An 18,964-nucleotide genomic window follows, 5' to 3' on the forward strand; every position below is an offset into this window, starting at 1 on the left:
CAGCCTGAGTGTGGACAGTGTGAGAGGAAAGGGGCCCTGACGCAAACCCAGCTGCAGAGCCCAGAGCACACTGATCAGATGGGGATAGAAACATCGACCCAGACACCGAGGGAAAACGCAAAGCACACCGTGAGAGGGCTCGAGAGTCATTTTTTTTAGAAAGCAGTGACTTGTGACTTTCTCTTCCTTTGTGAAACAGGGGATTTCAAAGTGTGGGCGTCACTGCCGGGTCCTGGTGGGGGGCGGGTAGAAGATGGGGCCGTCTTCACACACCATCATCTCCTGAGTCGCAGCCCGCTCCGACCGCCACGTGTCCCTCTCCGCGGACGGCCGTCCCCCGGGCTCAGTGCAGTTCCGCAAGTGCAAGTCCTCCTTGGTGAAGCACAACTCTATCTGTCCAATGGTTTGCACCTGCTCCCCCTGGGAAACACACACAGACAGACCGCTAGCATTCAGTCCGTGGGCTGCCATCTCGGCTTCAGCATCAGAACTGGCTTAAAGAGGAGAAACGCAGGGGACGCAGACCTGAGACTGCGGAGCCTGGGAGAAGAGCTGGCGAGCACCGCGGGGGGGGGGGGGGAGGGGGGGAGGGGCGTGCTGCTCTGGGAAGCTGCGGGCTGAGGCCCTGGCCCGGCTGCCCACCCCACCGGCCCAGCCGCCCAGCCCAGCCCAGCCCAGCCGCCCTGTGTGAAGGGGCAGGCGTCCCCTCAGCTTGCAAAGTAACTACGAAGCATCTAGAAAGATGTGTGCAGACCAGACCACACATACTGCACCTGGCCAGGTATGAGAAGAGAAAATGGCTCCTTTAGTTAAACAGTACCAACTGATAGAATCTTGTCCTTACTGGCTAAAAGAAGAAACTGCAACTTATCTATAAATTAGATAATTGTAACTAAAATAATTAAGACTAGCATCATAAACTATGGGAACTTTTAAACTCAGACATTTTTACCTAGGAACACACCTCTCCACTTCCTCCCCCTTCCCTCCCCTGACAGTACATTCTCCCTAGGGTGAACACCCAAAACCCATTCCAGCACAGTATCGAAGAACAATGCCTGTACACACCCACCCACATGCGTGTGTGCACACATGTATGCATGCGCTCAGGTGTGGTCACCTATACACACAGCACCTGTCTACGTGTGTATGCACACACATGCACATACTCAGACATGGTCACAGACATCTGTGCACACATAGTACATGCCTGCACCTGCACACACATGCACACACACATGCACACATGCAACTGTCCTGGAAACTCCACAGTGAAGACGAACTGCCAAGAAACTACTCTTGTCTTCTTGATAAAGACAGAAAGATGATAAAATATGACATATATCCAACCTTTTCTGGCAGGAGGCACTGGATTTTAGGTACCACGCCATAGAATCTGGTAAGGGCATCTTTAAAATCTGAAATCTGACATGGAACAAAGGTGTGTTAGCAATGAACTTCAACAGGAAAACCTGAACAGCTCAGAGCTGAGTGTCACGGGGCTCTGTCAAGGTGGACCGAGAGGCCACACACACATTGCAATGGAATAACACCTGTGTGTGACTGCAGTTCGGTAGGGTGACAAAGAGACAATCCACTAGGGTTAGGGGTGTGGCTCAAGTGACAGAGCACCTGCCTAGCAGGCGTGAGACCCTGAGGCCAAACCTGAATATCAAAAATCCCAGACAACGACATTTCATGCTTTCCCGCCAAAAGATATGACTGTGCTTACTATTCTCTTATGAAAAAAAAAAAATTTCTGACGAGTACCCTAACATCAAATGCATTTTCAAACTCCTACTCCACCAGCTCTAAGAGCCCGGAGCACGCACGACCCAGCAGACTATGCATCTGTACCTATGCTTCCTCATCGCACACGCAGAGACAAAACCCATGCAACAGCTACTACAGGCGGTGCAGGGGCTGGTGTGGGGCCACTGCAAAATCCGAGTGCTGCTCATGGGAAGCAAGGACCCTGCTAGATGCCCCCAGGGACACACACAGAGGTAAAGGCAACACTTACATTATAGTAATTGATAGATGGCTTAATTCCAAATTTTAGGAGTACACTGAAAACAGAAAACAAAACAGCTGTATAATGGTCCATTTTTTCTAGACATTCTATTTTGTAGGAAAACTTAAGGTTTTTTTTTCCTGGGACTTCTGGCAGTGAATCTGTCAACAAGACAGCAAACAAGCCTTTGCCCATCCCAGCATACGTGCTACCACCTCGACACTTTCTAGAACCTGGGCCCCAGCGGCGCCCCAGAGACCATGCAAGCTGCAGAAGCACCCCCAGCCCCACCCACTGGCCACACCTATGCTCAAAGGGAGCCTCCAGTTGTAGAGTCTAAGATTTAGCCTGAAAAACTCCATGTGGCCACAGGTGTTCAATGACGATATCCTCATGTCTCTTCCTAAAGCACTGCCAGGAGAAACTTCCTGATTTGATTAACGAACTTGCTAAATCCTAGAGGCAAAGATGAATCTGCTCACTCTACCATCCCACAAGGGTTCTCCGTAGCTCCATCGGCACCTTCTAGACCATTCTGGATTGTGGTCCCACATGGGAAGCAAAGCCATGGCTTGTTCTCCAGCTACTCACCTGCTGCAGTGCTTTACTTCTGGACAGGCAGGAGCAGGTGGGAGAAAGACATAGGTGGTGGGCAGGAGGGGACCCTGGTGTGTGTGGGGGGGGGTCCTCAAAGCCCCAGGAATGCCCAGATTCCACATAAACGTATGCTCTCGGTGCCAAAAATGTGTCTAAGACTTCAACTTCTACCGATGTAAGTCACAACAAGAACATCTCAGATAAACTAGGTTACATGAAGTATTAACCTAATTTTTTTGCTCCTTCCAGTGACAGAACTGGGAAATACTGCCTTCACGTCTGTGGTTGTACTCTATTCTATTGGGTGGCGTCCTCCTGGTTCAGGTGAAAGACCGTCCCCAGCAGAGGGAGCAGCACGGTGTCTTCCAGCATCAGCCGTTGACATGTGAGGACAGTCCCTCCTTAACTCCAGCTCTTTGGGCTGCCCGGGAGAATGTCCCAAGAGTGAGGTCTCACGAGGACCTACTCTCAGTAAAATCTCGCAAGGGCAGGACACGCTCTCAGTGACGTTTCATCATGGCTTTTGGAGTGTTTGTGATCTTGAATTAGGAGGGGAGGAAGTGGTTCGAGCACATCCCTCAATCCAGATGCACTGGGAGCTGGGCACGGGACTGGTGAGGAAGCTCCTAAGATACACACTAAATAATGCAGATTTTAAGAGCCGGAAGAGACTTCAAACTCTGAGGGCAACCTATCCTCTCATTTCACGTCAGGGAAACTAGGATCTAAGACATTAGACATTGTAGTTGGTGTCAGAATCAGGATTGAAGATAGGTTTAAAACCCTGTACTCTAAGCCCAGTGCCAGTGGCTCCTGTCTGTAATACTAGCTACTCGGGAGGCTGAGATCTGAAGTCTGAAGCCAGCCTGTGCAGCTCCAATAAATCACAAAACAGCCAGAAGTGGAACTGCGGCTGGCAGAATGTCGCCTTGAGCACAAAGCTCAGGGACAGTGCCCAGGCCCTGAGTTCAAGTCCCAGAACCAGTACACACACACACACACACACACACACACACACACACACACACACACACACACACCCCGTCAGCTGGTAGTTTTAAACTCATTTTTAGGGTTCACTTTGAGACATTCCAGCCTCTGAAAAGGCACCCCGCCCCTCTGTCCCACTGCTGGAGCCACTGACTCAAATCCCGGCTGTTTTGACAGAGAATACCGTCTGCTTGAGGTGGTGAGACGCCATCGGTGCAGACGGGGCGGGGCACACGTGCACAGGAGCAATGGAGGTTTGCTGTCTTCTAGACTTGATGCGTCACTTTGCATGTGTTTGAAGAGCAAAGGCTCCTGGGATATTATCATCTGAAGGGGAATGCTAAAGCAGCTGTACAGTTCAAAGCAGCAATGCAAATGCTGTATAATCTGTCACTTTTTCTCCTCCTTAAAAGAATAATCAACTGGCACTTGTTTCTCCTATTTCTGGAGGCTATAAATCTGGATGAGGGATGGGCAGATCTGAGGACAACCCAGTTCTCACAGAGGGCACTTCTTGCTATCAGCTGGCCCTGTGGTTGCCTGGGCTCTTTCTTTCTTTTTTTAATGCAGATTAGAGTTTATTCAGTATGGAGTAGAGGGGATGTGGCACAAATCCCAGTTTGGCACACCCAAACTAAACCAAACCTAGGATTTCTGGGGGAGAAATCTGTCGGTTACAACCATCGGCCACGTCCTTCCGCAGTGACACAGGGCGCTGCTGGAGGTCTCCTCAGGGCTAGGGGTTGGTGCCTGGATTTGGGGGTCATCTCCGCAGAGGTTTCACAGCTCGGCTGTGAGTTCAGGCCCGAGATTTCATAGAGGATGCCGCTAAACCCAACAAGGTGGCCACGATCATGAAGCCCAGGGCGGCGATCCGGGTGCCCATCGTGAGCTGGGAGCAGCGGGACTGGCCCCAAGGGAAGGAGGCCTTGGCAGAGGGCGGCCATGGGGAAGGGGGAAGGAGCAGAGGCCGTGGCAGAGGGCAGCCCCGGGGCCCAGGCACCCTATGGGGACTACTGGGTTCTCACGGGTCTTGCGGATGAACTTCTCCTCGGAGCTTTCTGTCTGGTCGTAGACAGTGGGTTTAAAGCCCTCGATGACTGGGGGCTGCGATGGTTCAAAGGGCGTCTCCGAGTCACCGGGCCCGGAGTTGCCATGCTCCGTGAGAATCTGCCTGGGGTCTTTCATGAAGGCACTAATCCCATTCACGAGAGCTCCATCCCCCTGGCCTACCAGCGCCCGTAGGGCCACCTCCTCAGCCTGGGGGCGGGGGGTGGGTTCAGGAGCTGCCCTAGCCAGCCTACAGATGCTGTCCTCACTCAGCCCTGTCACGATTCTAAAACACCAGGTCACTGGCTTGTCACAAGAAAGGACAATAGGGGCTGGGAAGGTGGCTTAGTGCTTGCCCAGCATGCATGAAGCCCTGGGAAAAAGCCAGAAAAAGCCAGAAGAAGCGCTGTGGCTCAAGTGGTAGAGTGCTAGCCTTGAGCAAAAAGAAGCCAGGGACAGCGCTCCGGCCCTGAGTTCAAGCCCCAGGACTAGGGGGAAAAAAAACAACAATAAAAATTCCTAGCAGCCTTGGCACAGCCTAAGTGTGCAGTAGGAGGGACAGGCTGGCCGCAAGGTCTGGGTACCCAGACTGAGGAAGGCTGACCACAGCCCTGGCAAGGCACGCCTCCTCACGAGACGCCAGCTCTTGAATGATGACGACATAGCCCCCTTGCCAGAACAGAGGTGACGTCAAGGAGCAACAGGTCCACCAAGACAGCCTCCCTCCCGGAGCCTAAAGGCCCTCTCCCCTGTGTCCAGGAGGAGGTGAAGGCTTACTGGCTTCCAATGCCTCTGGGGAAATGACCTTGTTAACAAGCAGTCGCTTGTCAGCCTTGGCTTTCCTCGGAGCCAACTCTGACAAGTCAGGCAGCTAAGTCCACACCTACCCTGTGTGTTTACAATCTGGAAGAACTGCAAAAGTATTGGGGGGTGGGGGGAGGAGCTGGAGTCTTTCCCAGGAATTGGACCACCACCACCCTTTCAGGGTGCCAGAGAAAATAGGCCAACGGCTGCCACTCATTCTGCCTGGGCCCCTAGGTCGATGGGGAGGAGTTCACCCACCTGTTGAGGTCCACCTGTTTGTACAGATCTAGGCTCTTCCCGAAGTACTTCTTCTCAGAGTTGAGGGCATCCACCTGGGCGGCACAGGTGCCATGCTTATCCCACTCGTGCTTCCTGCGGGATTCACAAGCGTGCTCAGACATGTCTGCCTGGCACTGCTGCCACACGCACCACCGCCTTCCCAGAAGGGAAGGGGGAGCATTCCTTATATGCAACCTAGGCAATTACTTCCATCTCCCACGCTTAGGCTCAGACTCGCTAAACTCGTGACAGACTCCAAAGAGAACTCATCTCTACAATCACAGCTGAGAAAAAGAAAAGAACACACCATTGTTCAGCCACCCACCAAGTCGCACTGTGAGTGTGGTCTCCAGCAAGGCTGGGGCCTGGAGCAGGGCCAACCTGTCCCGTCTCCAGGAGCCGAGGAAGGGCAAAGGCCTTGGCCACCGCCCATGTCCACCTCAACCGACCACCCAGCTGGCAAATCCACACTTGAGGACAGCAACCCACAAGGCAGCAAAGAACAATTTGTATTCTAAGGCATCTCGGTAACTCCTTACGTTCCTGCGCATTACAGTGTCACGCTCCTCACTTGGTTCTCACAGCTCTGCAAGAGGAAACTATCACTGCTAGTTGCGAAATGGGAAAACTGAGGTGCTGAGTGGCTGGGCTTGCTGAAGGGCACAGCCAGGGTGTCCCTGAGCTTGAACTTGATTCTAAGATCAGGGCCCTCTGAGTCCCACCCACCGCTAAACAGAATGCACACCCACCTGGAGCGTCCTGACACCTTGTCAGTTCAGAGGCAAGCTAGCCTTGTTAGCATGGAAAACAAAACACGTGTCAAGTTGGCTCAGCTTTGTCAGTGATTGGGTCGTCAAGTTGGAATTAACAGTCACACAACCATTTATAAAGCACTCGCGTGTAACTGTCTAAAACTACAATCTAAATGTGCATCACCTCACTGGTAAAATTCACCTCTTGTACCTGTTTTAAATAAATGCATTGGGTATAGGTGATATGTCACTCAGACCTAACTGAGAAAACAGAATTGGAACAAAGATCAAGACAGATGAATAGCTTTCTTAATGTAGAACAGTTTCTAGAACACGAAGATTCTTTCAAGCTAACATAGCGAATGAAACCCAAGTTATGAGTGACTTGGTATCAGCAAAACACGAATACCGGAACCAAGTCCATAGGACTACTGGAGAGAAGAATGGGAATTGTGGCTAGGTCTGGGGCACAGCAAACGAGGTAGAGCACAGGGCTTTGAGTTCAAACCCCAGTACCACCCAAATGTCAACTTTTTTTTCCTTTAATGCCAGTACTGGGACTTGAACTTAGAGCTTCATGCTCTCACTCAGCTTTTTTGTTTGTAGCTGGCACTCTACCACTTAAGCCAGGTGTGCAGTTCCAGCTTTTTACTTGGTAATAGAGATAAGAGTCTTTCAGATTTTCTGCCTTGTGGCAGGCTTCAAATCATAATCCTCGGATCTCATCTCCCAAGAAGCTAGAGTATAGGTGTGAGCCACTGGCACTCAACAATTATTTTTGAAACAAATAACAGATGTTAGAGATATGAATGTGTTAAAACTACAGTTCAAAATATTTAGCCACATGTCACTTTCAATTGGACATTTTACCAGCACACACACTCAAAAAAAACTTCCCGGGCTGGGGATATAGCCTAGTGGCAAGAGTGCCTGCCTCGGATACACGAGGCCCTAGGTTCGATTCCCCAGCACCACATATGCAGAAAACGGCCAGAAGCGGCGCTGTGGCTCAAGTGGCAGAGTGCTAGCCTTGAGCGGGAAGAAGCCAGGGACAGTGCTCAGGCCCTGAGTCCAAGGCCCAGGACTGGCCAAAAAAAAACAAAAAAAACTTCCAATTGCAAATGATGTAGGACAAAATATCTGAACTACACTAATACAGAAGTACGGTCATGTAGTTACTATCCAGGGTGCTTTAGGGTGCTGCCTTCTGTGTTCAGAGAGGCCCTATCACTCCAAGAAGAGCAGAGCAGGGGCTGGGGATATGGCCTAGTGGCAAGAGTGCTTGCCTCATATATGTGAGGCCCTGGGTTCAGTTCCCCAGCACCACATATACAGAAAACAGCCAGAAGGGACGCTTTGGCTCAAGTGGCAGAGTGCTAGCCTTGAGCAAAAAGAAGCCAGGGACAGTGCTCAGTGCTCAGGCCCTGAGTCCAAGCCCCAGGACTGGCAAAAAAAAAAAAAAAAAAGAAGAGCAGGGCAGATTTCTTGGTGTTTATCCCCAAGGCAATAAAGAGACACCTACTTCTCAAGGGCTACTCAGGCCCAAACACAATACATGATGCTAAACTGCCAAACTAAAATGACCTACACCAGGTGGCTCATGCCTGTAATCCTAGCTACTCAGGAGGCCAATCTGGAGATTGCGGTTTGAAGCCAGGCCAGGCAGGAAAGTCAGTGAGACTCTTACCTTCAATGAACCACTAAAAAGCCAGGAGTGGAACTGTGGCTCAAGGTAGAGCACTAGCCTTGAGCAAAAAAAGCCCAGGCCTTGAGTTTAAGCCCAGGACTGTCACACACACACACACACACACACACACACACACACACACACACACACACACAGCACAACAATCGTCAGTGCATAAAAGGCTACTCACACTTCTGAGCCTAAGAAGACAGATCCAACTGCCTGTTTTCTGCACCTCCCACACAGCTTTCATTTAACAATCTCTAAGGAAGCGCTACACACTTGTGCTTTAAATGTGTGATATGAAGACTGCCAGAAACTCACACTTACCAGAACTGGCTGCGGTTAGAAGATGGATGAATTACATCAGGCCAGTACGTCTTCATGTCCCGCAAAAGATCCTGCATGTAATTAAAAACAAAAGCCTATGCAAGATCCAACTCAAAACCTGGAAGGTAAATTTAATCGATACATACAAAATTCAAGCTCTACTCATTTAGGTGAGTAAGATGATTATATGTGTATTCTGCATGAAGTGCTAGATACATGTGAAAATGAGACTTAAATGATTACACAAATTCATGTGAAAACACAAGCTCTCCTGGGTGAATGGCTAAACTGTGATACAAATATAGACAGTAAAATCCTGCTCAGTTCTGTAAGAAGAAAGGGACATGCCTGGGCAGGAAAGTCTGTGAGACTTTGATCTCCAATTAATCTCCAGAAAAGCTGGAAGTGGAGCTGTGGCTCAAGTGGTGGAGGGCTAGTCTTGAGAAAAAAATTCAGGGACAGAACTCAAGCCCTGCATTCAAGCCCCGGGTCAGGCAAGGGGGAGGGGGAGATGAGAAGGAAGGAGAGAGGGGGAGAGAAAGGGGGGGAGAGAGAGAGGGAAAGAGAGGGGGAGAGAGAGGGGGAGAGATAGATATCAAGTCATGAGAACACAGGGAGGAAACATAAGAGCATGTTTAAGAGAAAACTACATACTATACACTTCCAACCACACTACATTTGAGAAAGGGTTGCCAGAGGGAGAAGGAAAATGTGGTCCCAGGGTTACTGGAACAGTGAAACTGCTCCACCTGACACTTGTCCCCCAGGCTTGTCAAACAAAACTCATGCATGAGCACCTCAGGAGTGGCTCCTAGTTCAACCCACAAGCTTCAGGTAGGCAGCAGAACTGGCTCCCCAACTATGACAGAGTACAACACACTGAGGGCAGACATGACTAGGGAAAACAATGCGACACACACCGGCACACGCCTGACTGTACAGGGAAGGCTTGTTGGAGCCGGCGGCAAGTACCTCCCTGCAGCTATGCTAACCCAGCAGGCTGCAAGAACATCTAACTCCTACGTGCCCATGAGACCAGAACGTGACCAGCGCACTTAGAAGAACTTCAGCCTGCTATCCTCCCCCCTCCCAAGACGGTTCTCCCGCGGGCACTCCAGTGCCTGGCCTCCTCGTCCTCTCTGGACACGGCCCTGCCGGCTCCCGTCACAGAAGCTGTCCACCCCGGGTCTCGTGCCCCTCACCGCCTCCCTCACCTGCCACCCCCTCCTCTGGCATCAGCCATCGGGGATGACGTACGGAGACGGTCAAACCAGGCCACTTCTGTGTGGGACCAACGCCGATTACACGTTACACCACACAAGCAAACCCAGCACTGAGTTCTGAGTAAGCAGGGGCGTGGCTACCAAGACTGGCCAGTCCCTCAAGACGCAAGCCATGGATGACACCCCCCTGGCCAGTCCCTCAAGACAGAAGCCACGTATGATACCCCCCCCCCGACTCCCCACCCCACCCCGCCAAGGTTCATCACAACTTCCTCTTCTCCTGACACTACAGAGTCTACAAGGGCTTGCTGGCACACAACACGGAAAGCTGAGCCTGTGCAGGAAGGTTCCATGTCCTTTGTGAAGCAAAAGTATCTACCAAAAAAATTTAAAAAAACACTTGTGCCACTCCGGCAAATTTGTATCTTAGACCTGTGACTTAGTCCTCGGAGGCCGGAGGCCAGGCCTCAGGCATACTGGGTAAGCGCTACACCACCGGGCTGCACCCCCAGCCGGCCCCGCCTTACTCTGTAACAGGAGCCCTCATACTGGAAGGCCTCATCGTTGGCTCCTCGCTCATAATCCCTACGTAGAAACACACACCACCCACGGCTGGAAAGGCCCATGCCAGGTGCCGGGTGCCGACTCCCTGAGCCCTAACTGTGCAGAGATGTCCACCATACGACACACCTGCCAGATACCCACGTCTGGGAGCTATGGGCTGGCTGTCAGCTCTGCACAACCCAGACAAGCTTTGCCTCTCCGAGCTCACTGCCCACAGGTAAATATGCAATGGCTCGGGCCCGGGCAGAAGAGGAGAAAAAGTCAGCTTTTATTTAATTTATGGGGTTATTCTAAATATCAATAATTGCTAAAAAGGCCACGAGGGCGCCATTAAAATGCATATACTTATGACCCTGATGTTTTAAATGTGACTTTAAAGGTATACTTATGACAAGAACTGCTGTAATTCAATACTTCTTTTGCAGTAGAAATAGAACAGTACCTTAATTTCATCCAAATTAAAGTGCCATGATCGATTACAGTCTTCCCCTTTATCAGGCCTTGAGATACAAATCAAAAATAAAAAAGATTAAAAAAAAACATTAGGTTAGGATGACTTCTACATTACATGTTAATTAAAATCTGTAGCGAACAAAAAGAGAAGTCCTGAGTATTTGTTTTCCCACACAAGCGGTTTCATAAAGAATGCATAGAGACAAACACACTGAGTTTCTTTTGAAGAGGAAAGAAATTGTGTTGAGAACGTCCTGGCCAGCTGTTCAGCAGCAGCAGCACCACAAACGGCCCAGTAGAGGGAGCTCTGAAGTCAACCCAGCCCGGGCACTGGCTGGCAGCAAAAGTGTGACCCAGCTCTGAAAGGCTGTAAACATTCAGTGAGATAATATAGCATAGCTAACAAGCTCACAAAGCCACCTGACCCACCACAGGATCAACTAGCATGACTTGGCTTCATTTTTGGTAGCAAATATGCTCTCACGGTCTTTGCTTCTGAATTTTATTCTGCTTTTCCAAGTTTGACTCTGGACACATCAACTCTCATTTCCTCAGAGCTGCTCGGCTCAGAGGTCCCCACACGGACACCGAGACGCCTCAGAGCTCCACACAGACCAGAACGCTGTGGCCTCAAGAGACCACCCGCGGCTGAAACTGCACGCTGGAGAGGTCAGAGAAGCTGTGTGGATTCTTATTCCAGCCTCAGAAACGAAGTGTCATCGAGAGCAGACACAGCCAGGACACGTGAAGGCAGCAGAGGAAGCGCGCGGAACGTGAAGAGAGAAAAAGGCACCCAGGCTGACACCTCAGAAGCCTGGGGAACCGTTACCCAGGTCCCACGCAATCTGCTTCCTGTTCACCCCATCCCCAAGAAGCACAGGCACCAAAGGAGCCATAACTCCCCTCCCATAAGAGATCCCTCCAGGCAGCAAATTAGCAGGCAGAACTCAACACCACAAGCACATGCACACAGAACTACCTAGAGAGGATGCAGACAAAATGAGGAAAACAAAGCTAGCCCCCCTACACGGGTACACACATCTCTATACACAGACAATGTGTCGTGTATGTAAATGAGATTGTTTTAAGTCTATCAAAGTAGAATTAGACAATAAAATCAGGGCTATGTTAGAAAGTCTCAAGATGTTTCTTTTTTTTTTTTTTTTTTTGCACTGTCCCTGGCTTCTTCCCGCTCAAGGCTAGCACTCTGCCACTTGAGCCACAGCGCCGCTTCTGGCCGTTTTCTGTATATGTGGTGCTGGGGAATCGAACCTAGGGCCTCGTGTATCCGAGGCAGGCACTCTTGCAACTAGGCTATATCCCCAGCCCTCAAGATGTTTCTAAATAAAGATCATGTCTACTGAACAAACTCCTAACAAATAGTAAGTATATTATTAAGACTAGACTCAAGCTGGAACTTCCAGTCTGCTGGCTTCTCCTGACTCTTTCATGAGGCTTTATGGGCCCTAGATGCTTGCCATAGTCCATGAATCGTCCAGTAATCCAGAGAGTCTCGACAGCCGCTAACTTCCTAGGGAGAAAAGACACAAGAGAGTTCATGGTTTAAATATACTTAGCAATCCTGCTTTCTTTCATACTTTAACTAGACACTGGTACACTAATTCAACAAGGTAAATGTGGTGTCGACAACAACGTGTTCATGAGAAAACTACATCTGGGCTAGATGTTCTAGGCTTCTCTAACAGTGTTGCTGAGGGAACCACGTAACTATAAAGGCTGATGATACCAGTACAATCTAACTTGTCTCACTACTAGGTCCAAATCCATCCGGGATATAATCAGTACTGAAAACTTGAAGCCAACCAACACAAGGCAAAAATCAGTATATCCTGGGCCTCCATTAACAAAGACAAAGTCAAGAGAAAAATCTCAGCATAGCAAAACCTTTTCAGAAACCTACAAATGATTTAGTTAAGACCCACCCCCCACCCTGTGACTAAGCCAATGAAGCCCAGAAGTGAGAGCCTGGTTGACACGCATCATGCTCATCTCCTCTAGGTTTGTCTCCCCTGCATGGCCTCCTGGGGGAGGAAGCATCTTTTCAAGGCTGTCTAGGGATGACAAAGGTGACAGATGCCAGGTGAGAGCAGCCTGCTACAGAATGACTGGGCAACTGAGTGCAGGATTGGGGTGACAGGCCACCTTCTTTCAACCAGCACCCCAATTCCTTGCCTAAGGAAACCCATTTCCTTCATGTTGCACAGCCTGTAAGATCAAAGGCAGCGGAGAACGTGGGTGTCTGCTGAGCTTCCTGCCCAGGTCTCTGCGCCTGCCTTCACCAGGGGTAACTTACTCAAGAGTCAGCTGGTTTTCTTCCATTCGGTCAGCACACAGCCTCTGAGGGGCTGCAGCATGTCCTGAGGACATGTGAAGACCATGACAAGTGTGCCCCCAAACCTATCGTGCGTCCCCTAGAGACAGGAGCCCACAGGCAGTTGCTGGTGCCAGAGGACGGCAGCTTGAACATCTTCCCCATCCTTGTTTGGAATTTTTTCAACTCGTTGATGTTGTTAAAATCTCACTTCTAAAGCCTCAAAGCAAGGCAGTTGTCTGCATAGCCACAGTCCGCCAGCGGGCAGACCGACATTTCTCACACAGGCCAGGCCAAGCTGGCCTGGTCCCTGTCTGTGTAGCTCACCTGAGCCTCAGTTCTTCCTCTGCACATGGGTTCCCTGGCGGGAGCCAGGGACTTAACTATTCCTCAGCTCCCAGGATTAGGCTGGGCAATGGTGGCTCATGCCTAAAATCCTAGCTACTCGTGAGGGCTGAGATCTGAGGATCTTGGTTTGAAGTGAACCCAGGGAAGGGAAGGCGGTGAGACTTATCTCCAATTATGCACAAAAAGCAGCAAGGGGGGAGAGTGGGGGGAACAGGCGACATTGTCCAAAAAAAGTGTACTCATCACTTGACTTACGTAACTGTAACTCCTTTGTATATTGCCTTTGTAATAACAATTTTTAAAAACAATTTTTTTAAAAGCTGGAAGTGGAGCTGTGGCTCAAGTGGTAGAGCTCCAGCCTTAGGTAAAAAAGCTAAGCAACAAGTGCAAAGCCCCAAGTCCAAGCTCCAGTATGGCACATTAAAAAGTAAAAAAATAAATAGGATTAGGTGAAAATATCAAGTGAGATACCACTTTCATTTGTCAATAGAAAAATATCTGTCAGTGAAGAAAGGGGAGAGGTGGTCCTTACTGCCTGTGATATGGGTGACACAAAGGGCAGCAACCAACCAAGTGACACCATCAAGTCACCCCCTCCAGTCGGCTATGCCCCAAGTGCCAGCTACCACGCCCATCATCTCCAGTTATCAGTGACTGCCCTCCATCCCGTGGGGTTAATAGGCCTTAAGATTTAAAACTCCTGAGCCAAAATCTCAGAAACACTATTGACAAACCTAGTGGGGGCGTAAGTGATGATGAAACACTTGGGGTAACTGCAATGCATACCAGGAATGTCTTTTCAAAGTGTGAGTGAGAAGGACCAGCCAGAGCAGAGCCTGGGAGTGGGTACCCGGCTGGCACTGCTCCACCAGGCAGAGCCTCAGCCAAGGCACAGCAGGAGGAGAGGTGGGCAAGGCAAGGCCGGGCCGTGGACAGAGAGAGGCCGCTCTCGAGTGCGATGTCATCAGCGCCACAGAGAGCAAGGCAGGGGGCAGGCAACTCCTTCCCCTTCCCGGGAGACATTTCCATAAGACACTCAGCACGGAGAAAGGAGACAATCAGGCCTGCTGTGCCTCCCCAGGCTTCACTGGAACCCAGGCCAGGCGGGACAGAACTCACCTTGCACACCGTGGGAGGCCAATGCTGAGTCAAAATGAGCTTTCTCCACTCGTGGTGGCCGCTGTTAAAGGACAAAAGCATGTTTTCAGGACTGTTGTAAAGTATAAGACTGAATTTCTTTAAAGAATAAAATTATCCCGGCACCAATGGCTCACGCTTGTAACCCTAGTTACCCAGGAGACCAAGACCTAAAGATCCAGGTTTAAAGCCAGCCCGTGAATAAAAAGTCGATCAGACTTTTGTCTTCACTTAATCAGCAAAAAGCTGGAACTGAAGGTGTAGATCAGGTGACGGAGCACCAGCCTTGAGTGAGAACACAACGCCTGAGTCCAAAAAAGAAAAAACGTAGCTGATCCACCCACTGGACAATGGGTACCGCGGGAAGAACTTGGTTTCCACCAGGAACAAAGTCCCACTTCCTAGAGGGACCTCTCGAGAGGAGAGGACGGACACTGGATCGTGAAAAGGTGGCACAGGTAGGAAAGATATACAAGTAGATAAGGAGGCGCGGCCAGGAAGAGCCCTGCGGAAGGCACCTAAGCCACACACGTACCGATCTCTTAAGGATGCTGCTCAACAATTGAGGGATGCAGACTCCTGCCCCCTTGATTATATTTGTGAGCCCACAAGGCCCTGAGAACTGGGCCCTGGTAATCCACACAGCAACAAAACATGATGAACATGCTCGCCTAAGGCTGCTGGGACCATCACTCTCAGCCTTCAGATCAGCAACGGGCTGCTCTGCAGGGCTAGTGACCTGTGTTACTTCAGAGGCTACGGCACAGCCGGGGCACTGGGCCTTGTTACCCGTTCTCCCTAGAACATGATACATGCCCTGGGTCATGCCACCGTGTTACCTGAACACAGCTCCTCTGCAGGAGGCCTCCTGTGGTTTGGATGTATCCTCCCCTAGGGTTTACTTGCAGGGCTCTGCCCAGTGGCAGATGAGAAACAGTAAGCTCTTTAAGAGGTGGGGCTAGCGGGAGGCCTTTGTTAACTGGGGCATGCCCTTAGGAAGGATTCAATGTTTTGCCGGTGACTTGGCTAGCTCTCCAGAGGACAGTTTTTACAAGACAGTCTTTCCCAATCTCTCTGGCTTCCTGTCTGGCACTGTGACTTCTCTGTGACATGTCCCTGCGGTGGTATCACGAGGTCCTCAGCAGAGTGGAGCTATGGTGGCACCATGCCTGAGGACCTCCAGAACTGGGAGCTAAATGAACCCCTTCTTTTCCTAAGCATCTAGCTTCGGGCACGTCACTACAGTAACAACAACAACAAAAGGCAAATGCAAAGGCACTTAACCACATTCACACTAACACACAAACGCATCTAAGTACAAAGCACAGCTGGCAAAAATACCATGTAAATGGACAAAGTCAGCAGGCCAGGTGACAGTTAACTCAGAATACACTAAACTTTAGAGGTGATGATTCAGAGTAAACTAGATCATGCTGCATGTTAGCTTCAGGAAATAACTGCATACTGTTAAGTTTAGATTTAACAGTTAAGAAGTTGAGTCCTGGTGCCACGGCTCTACCTGTTATCTCAGCTCCTTAGAAGGTGAATATCAGGAGGATTGTGGTGAGGCCAGCAGAGGAAAAAAGATAGTGAGAACCCATCTCCACAAAAAAGCTGGGCCCGGTGGCTGCTCACCCCAGCTCCACAGGTGGCGTCAATACACCTGAGGTCCAGGGAAATGTATCCTCTGGACCTTACCTGAAGAACAACTAAAGCAAAAAGGGATGAAGCTATGACTCAAATAGAAAAGCTGCTGCTTAGCAGGTACAAAGCCCTCAGCTCGAACCTAAGTCCCACTAAAAATAAGCAAAACAACCAAACTTCAGTCCCACTAAAAAATAAACAAAACAAGCACCAAAAGAAGCTTTGAGAACTCAAGTATAAATCAGAACCCAAGAAAACAAGCTCTCCCTATAAAAAAAGAATAAAAAAGGAACTGCACCGTGAGAACTGGGCTGGGACAGCGAGGCCTGGGGGTCAACTCTGTGCCTGGCCAAACAGGACAACTACTGCATGGGCTTCAGGGATTGCTAGGGGGTGGGAGACGGGCGGACGGACGGACAGACACACACACACACACACACACACACACACACACACACTCACACACACAACCTAAGTCTTCAGCCCCCATTCTGCGCTTGCTACTCTCCAGGAAAGGGTCCTGGGTCCTGTAACCCACGCTGCCCGGCGGGGACTGCAGCCCTCAGGGCGCCCCGGGCAGGGCCCTGGGGGGGCACCCGTGGCCCACCGCCCCGGCCCCTCCCACCCCGTCCCCAGAGGCAGGGTCTCACCTCAGGGAAAGGAAAAGCAAAAGTCGATAGACAGATGCGGCGGCTCTGCACAGTTCCGCGTCCGCGACACCCACGGACGCGGCGACCCCGCAGCGCGCCCCGCGCCCCCACCCCCCCCGCGCCTCCCTCCGCGGCCCACCCCGGCCCGAGGGGAAGGGCCAGGCCCGACGCCCCGGGCACCGCGGCCGGCGGGAAGGCCGCCGCCACCCCGGGCTCTCCGGCCCGGGACGCCAGACCGGACCGGAGGAAGAACGGCGTCCTGCAGCCCGCGCTCCCGGCCCGGCCCGCGCCCCCCTCCGCCCCACCCCGGCCCGGCCCGCGCTCACCCCCACAACGGGCCCGCGCCACACAGGCAGCACAGCGCCAGCCCCCAGCCCAGCGCCGGGCCCCAGCCCCGGAGCGCGCCGCGCGGCGGGGACGCCATCGCCACCCCCGGGCTCCGAGGACACCGCTCTCCCGGCTCGCTGCGGGCTCCAACAGCTGCCCGGCCCACCACGGACCCGGGCGTCCGCGTCCGCCGACCGAGGCCGCGTCCAGCTCCCTCCACCACTTCCGCGCGCTCGGCTAGCGGAGCTCCGGCGAGGGCCACAGCGGAGGACACGCCCCCGCCGGGACGCCCCGCCCCCGCCGGCCCGAAGACACGCCCCTTGCCGGGACGCCCCGCCCCCCGTAAGCAGGACACGCCCCCGCCGGGACGCCCCGCCCCCGCCGGGACGCCCCGCCCCCGCCGGCCCGAAGACACGCCCCTTGCCGGGACGCCCCGCCCCCCGTAAGCAGGACACGCCCCCGCCGGGACGCCCCGCCCCCGCCGGCCCGAAGACACGCCCCTTGCCGGGACGCCCCGCCCCCGCCCCGCAAGAAGGACACGCCCCAAGGCTCCGACCCCACGCTCCCTGCCGGACAGACGCGCCCAGAAGCCACGCCCCCTGCCGGCCCGAAGGACACGCCCCCTGCCGCGCCCCCACGCTCCCTGCCCGGCAGAGCGTCCCGAAGCCGCGCCCCCGGCCCCGCCCCGGCCCCGCCAGCCCCGCGGCTCCGCCCGCGCCCGGAGCTCACCTCCGGAGGCCCCGGCGCACCCCGGGCCGGCCCGGCGCCCGGCCCCTCCTGCCGCCCGCCGCCCAGGCTGGCCCGGGGCCGCGCCGCGGACTCCGGCAGCTCCCGGCCGCCCAGCCGCGCGGGGCGTCCCGCCGCGCCCCCGGCACGGCCCGAGCTTGGGCCGGGCCCGACGGCCTCGCCCGGGGGCGCGGCCGGAGCTCGGGAGGGGCACCCGCGGCCCAGCCCGGCTCGCCCAGCTCGCTCCGCCCCGAGGGTCCGCCTGGCCTTAGGGAGCCGCGGCCGGGGTGCGGGCCGAGCGCGGCCGGGGGTGCGGGCCAGTCTCGTGCGCGGGTGGGTGGTCTCGAGGGGGGGGGTCCCCGATGCTGCCTCCGACGTCAGCCCCACCCACCTTCCTCCCGTCCCCACCCCCGCCGAAGAGAAGCTTGACTTTCAAGGTTATCATTGGTTAGGTTCGGGAGAGGGGGCTGCCATCCCGCGAGCCAGGTCCTGAGTACCACTCCCCCCTCCTTCCCTCCCGTCCCTCCCGTCCCTCCCGCCCCACGAGCCGCACAGGCCCCTTCCCACGGGGTGAATACCGAGGGGCCTAGGAAACCACGTTTGTTCACTCCTCCTCCTTCCACTTCTGCACCCTCCTTTGTCTCCTAAAAAGAAGAAGAAAACAGCCACCACCACCACCAACCCATGCTTCCACTTCCTGAAATTCGCCAGCATTCTCGATGCCTGGAGTCCTATATAGGTTAGCACGTCCGGTTGTATTTTAGATCTAGAAGCTACACTTCCTAAGGAGAGGGCTGAGCTGCAAGGCGGAATGTGTAGAAAGGAGGCTTGTAACCTGGGAGTGTCCTCTGCTTTGAAATGGGAAAGCAAATACAAAAACAAACAAAAAAAAATCTGGCAACTCTGTGAATCCCTAGACTGTAGGATGAGCAGCTCATCTAAGAAAAGTGCTAAAGCTCACCCGTGGTCTTTTACGTTTGGGGCAGGCCTAAAGCTATCTCCATGTTTTAGAATACTAAGCAACAAGACCTGTCTTGGTTACCCAGCACCACTGGCT

The 18,964-nt window shown here is 52.9% G+C and overlaps 1 protein-coding gene and 1 pseudogene across 1 annotated transcript; both read right to left on the reverse strand.

Annotated features, from left to right (window-relative positions):
* Positions 1-141: 141 nt before the first annotated feature.
* On the reverse strand, positions 142-17,421 carry LOC125357488 (ribonuclease T2-A-like). Its single transcript, XM_048354425.1, has 9 exons — positions 17,181-17,421; positions 14,543-14,603; positions 12,222-12,274; positions 10,733-10,790; positions 8,504-8,574; positions 5,714-5,827; positions 2,024-2,069; positions 1,351-1,425; positions 142-420 (listed from the first exon to the last, which is right to left on the reverse strand). Exons 1-9 carry the CDS (start codon positions 17,276-17,278, stop codon positions 220-222), a joined length of 777 nt encoding a protein of 258 aa, XP_048210382.1. The 5' UTR covers positions 17,279-17,421; the 3' UTR covers positions 142-219.
* On the reverse strand, positions 4,401-4,758 carry LOC125357490 (annotated as a pseudogene).
* Positions 17,422-18,964: the final 1,543 nt, after the last annotated feature.

Source organism: Perognathus longimembris, chromosome 9, assembly GCF_023159225.1.
Source record: "Perognathus longimembris pacificus isolate PPM17 chromosome 9, ASM2315922v1, whole genome shotgun sequence".
In the NCBI taxonomy this organism is placed as follows: domain Eukaryota; kingdom Metazoa; phylum Chordata; class Mammalia; order Rodentia; family Heteromyidae; genus Perognathus; species Perognathus longimembris.

Bases quoted from the DNA above. Each gene is read 5' to 3' on its own strand.
- LOC125357488 (XM_048354425.1), bottom strand. From the start codon at position 17,278: ATGGCGTCCCCGCCGCGCGGCGCGCTCCGGGGCTGGGGCCCGGCGCTG. The intron at 8,575-10,732 runs GTACTGTTCTAT...AATTACATGCAG, and splicing joins TTAATTTGGATGAAATTAAG to GATCTTTTGCGGGACATGAA. The intron at 421-1,350 runs GTTGGATATATG...TGTGTTTCCCAG, and splicing joins AGTGCCTCCTGCCAGAAAAG to GGGGAGCAGGTGCAAACCAT.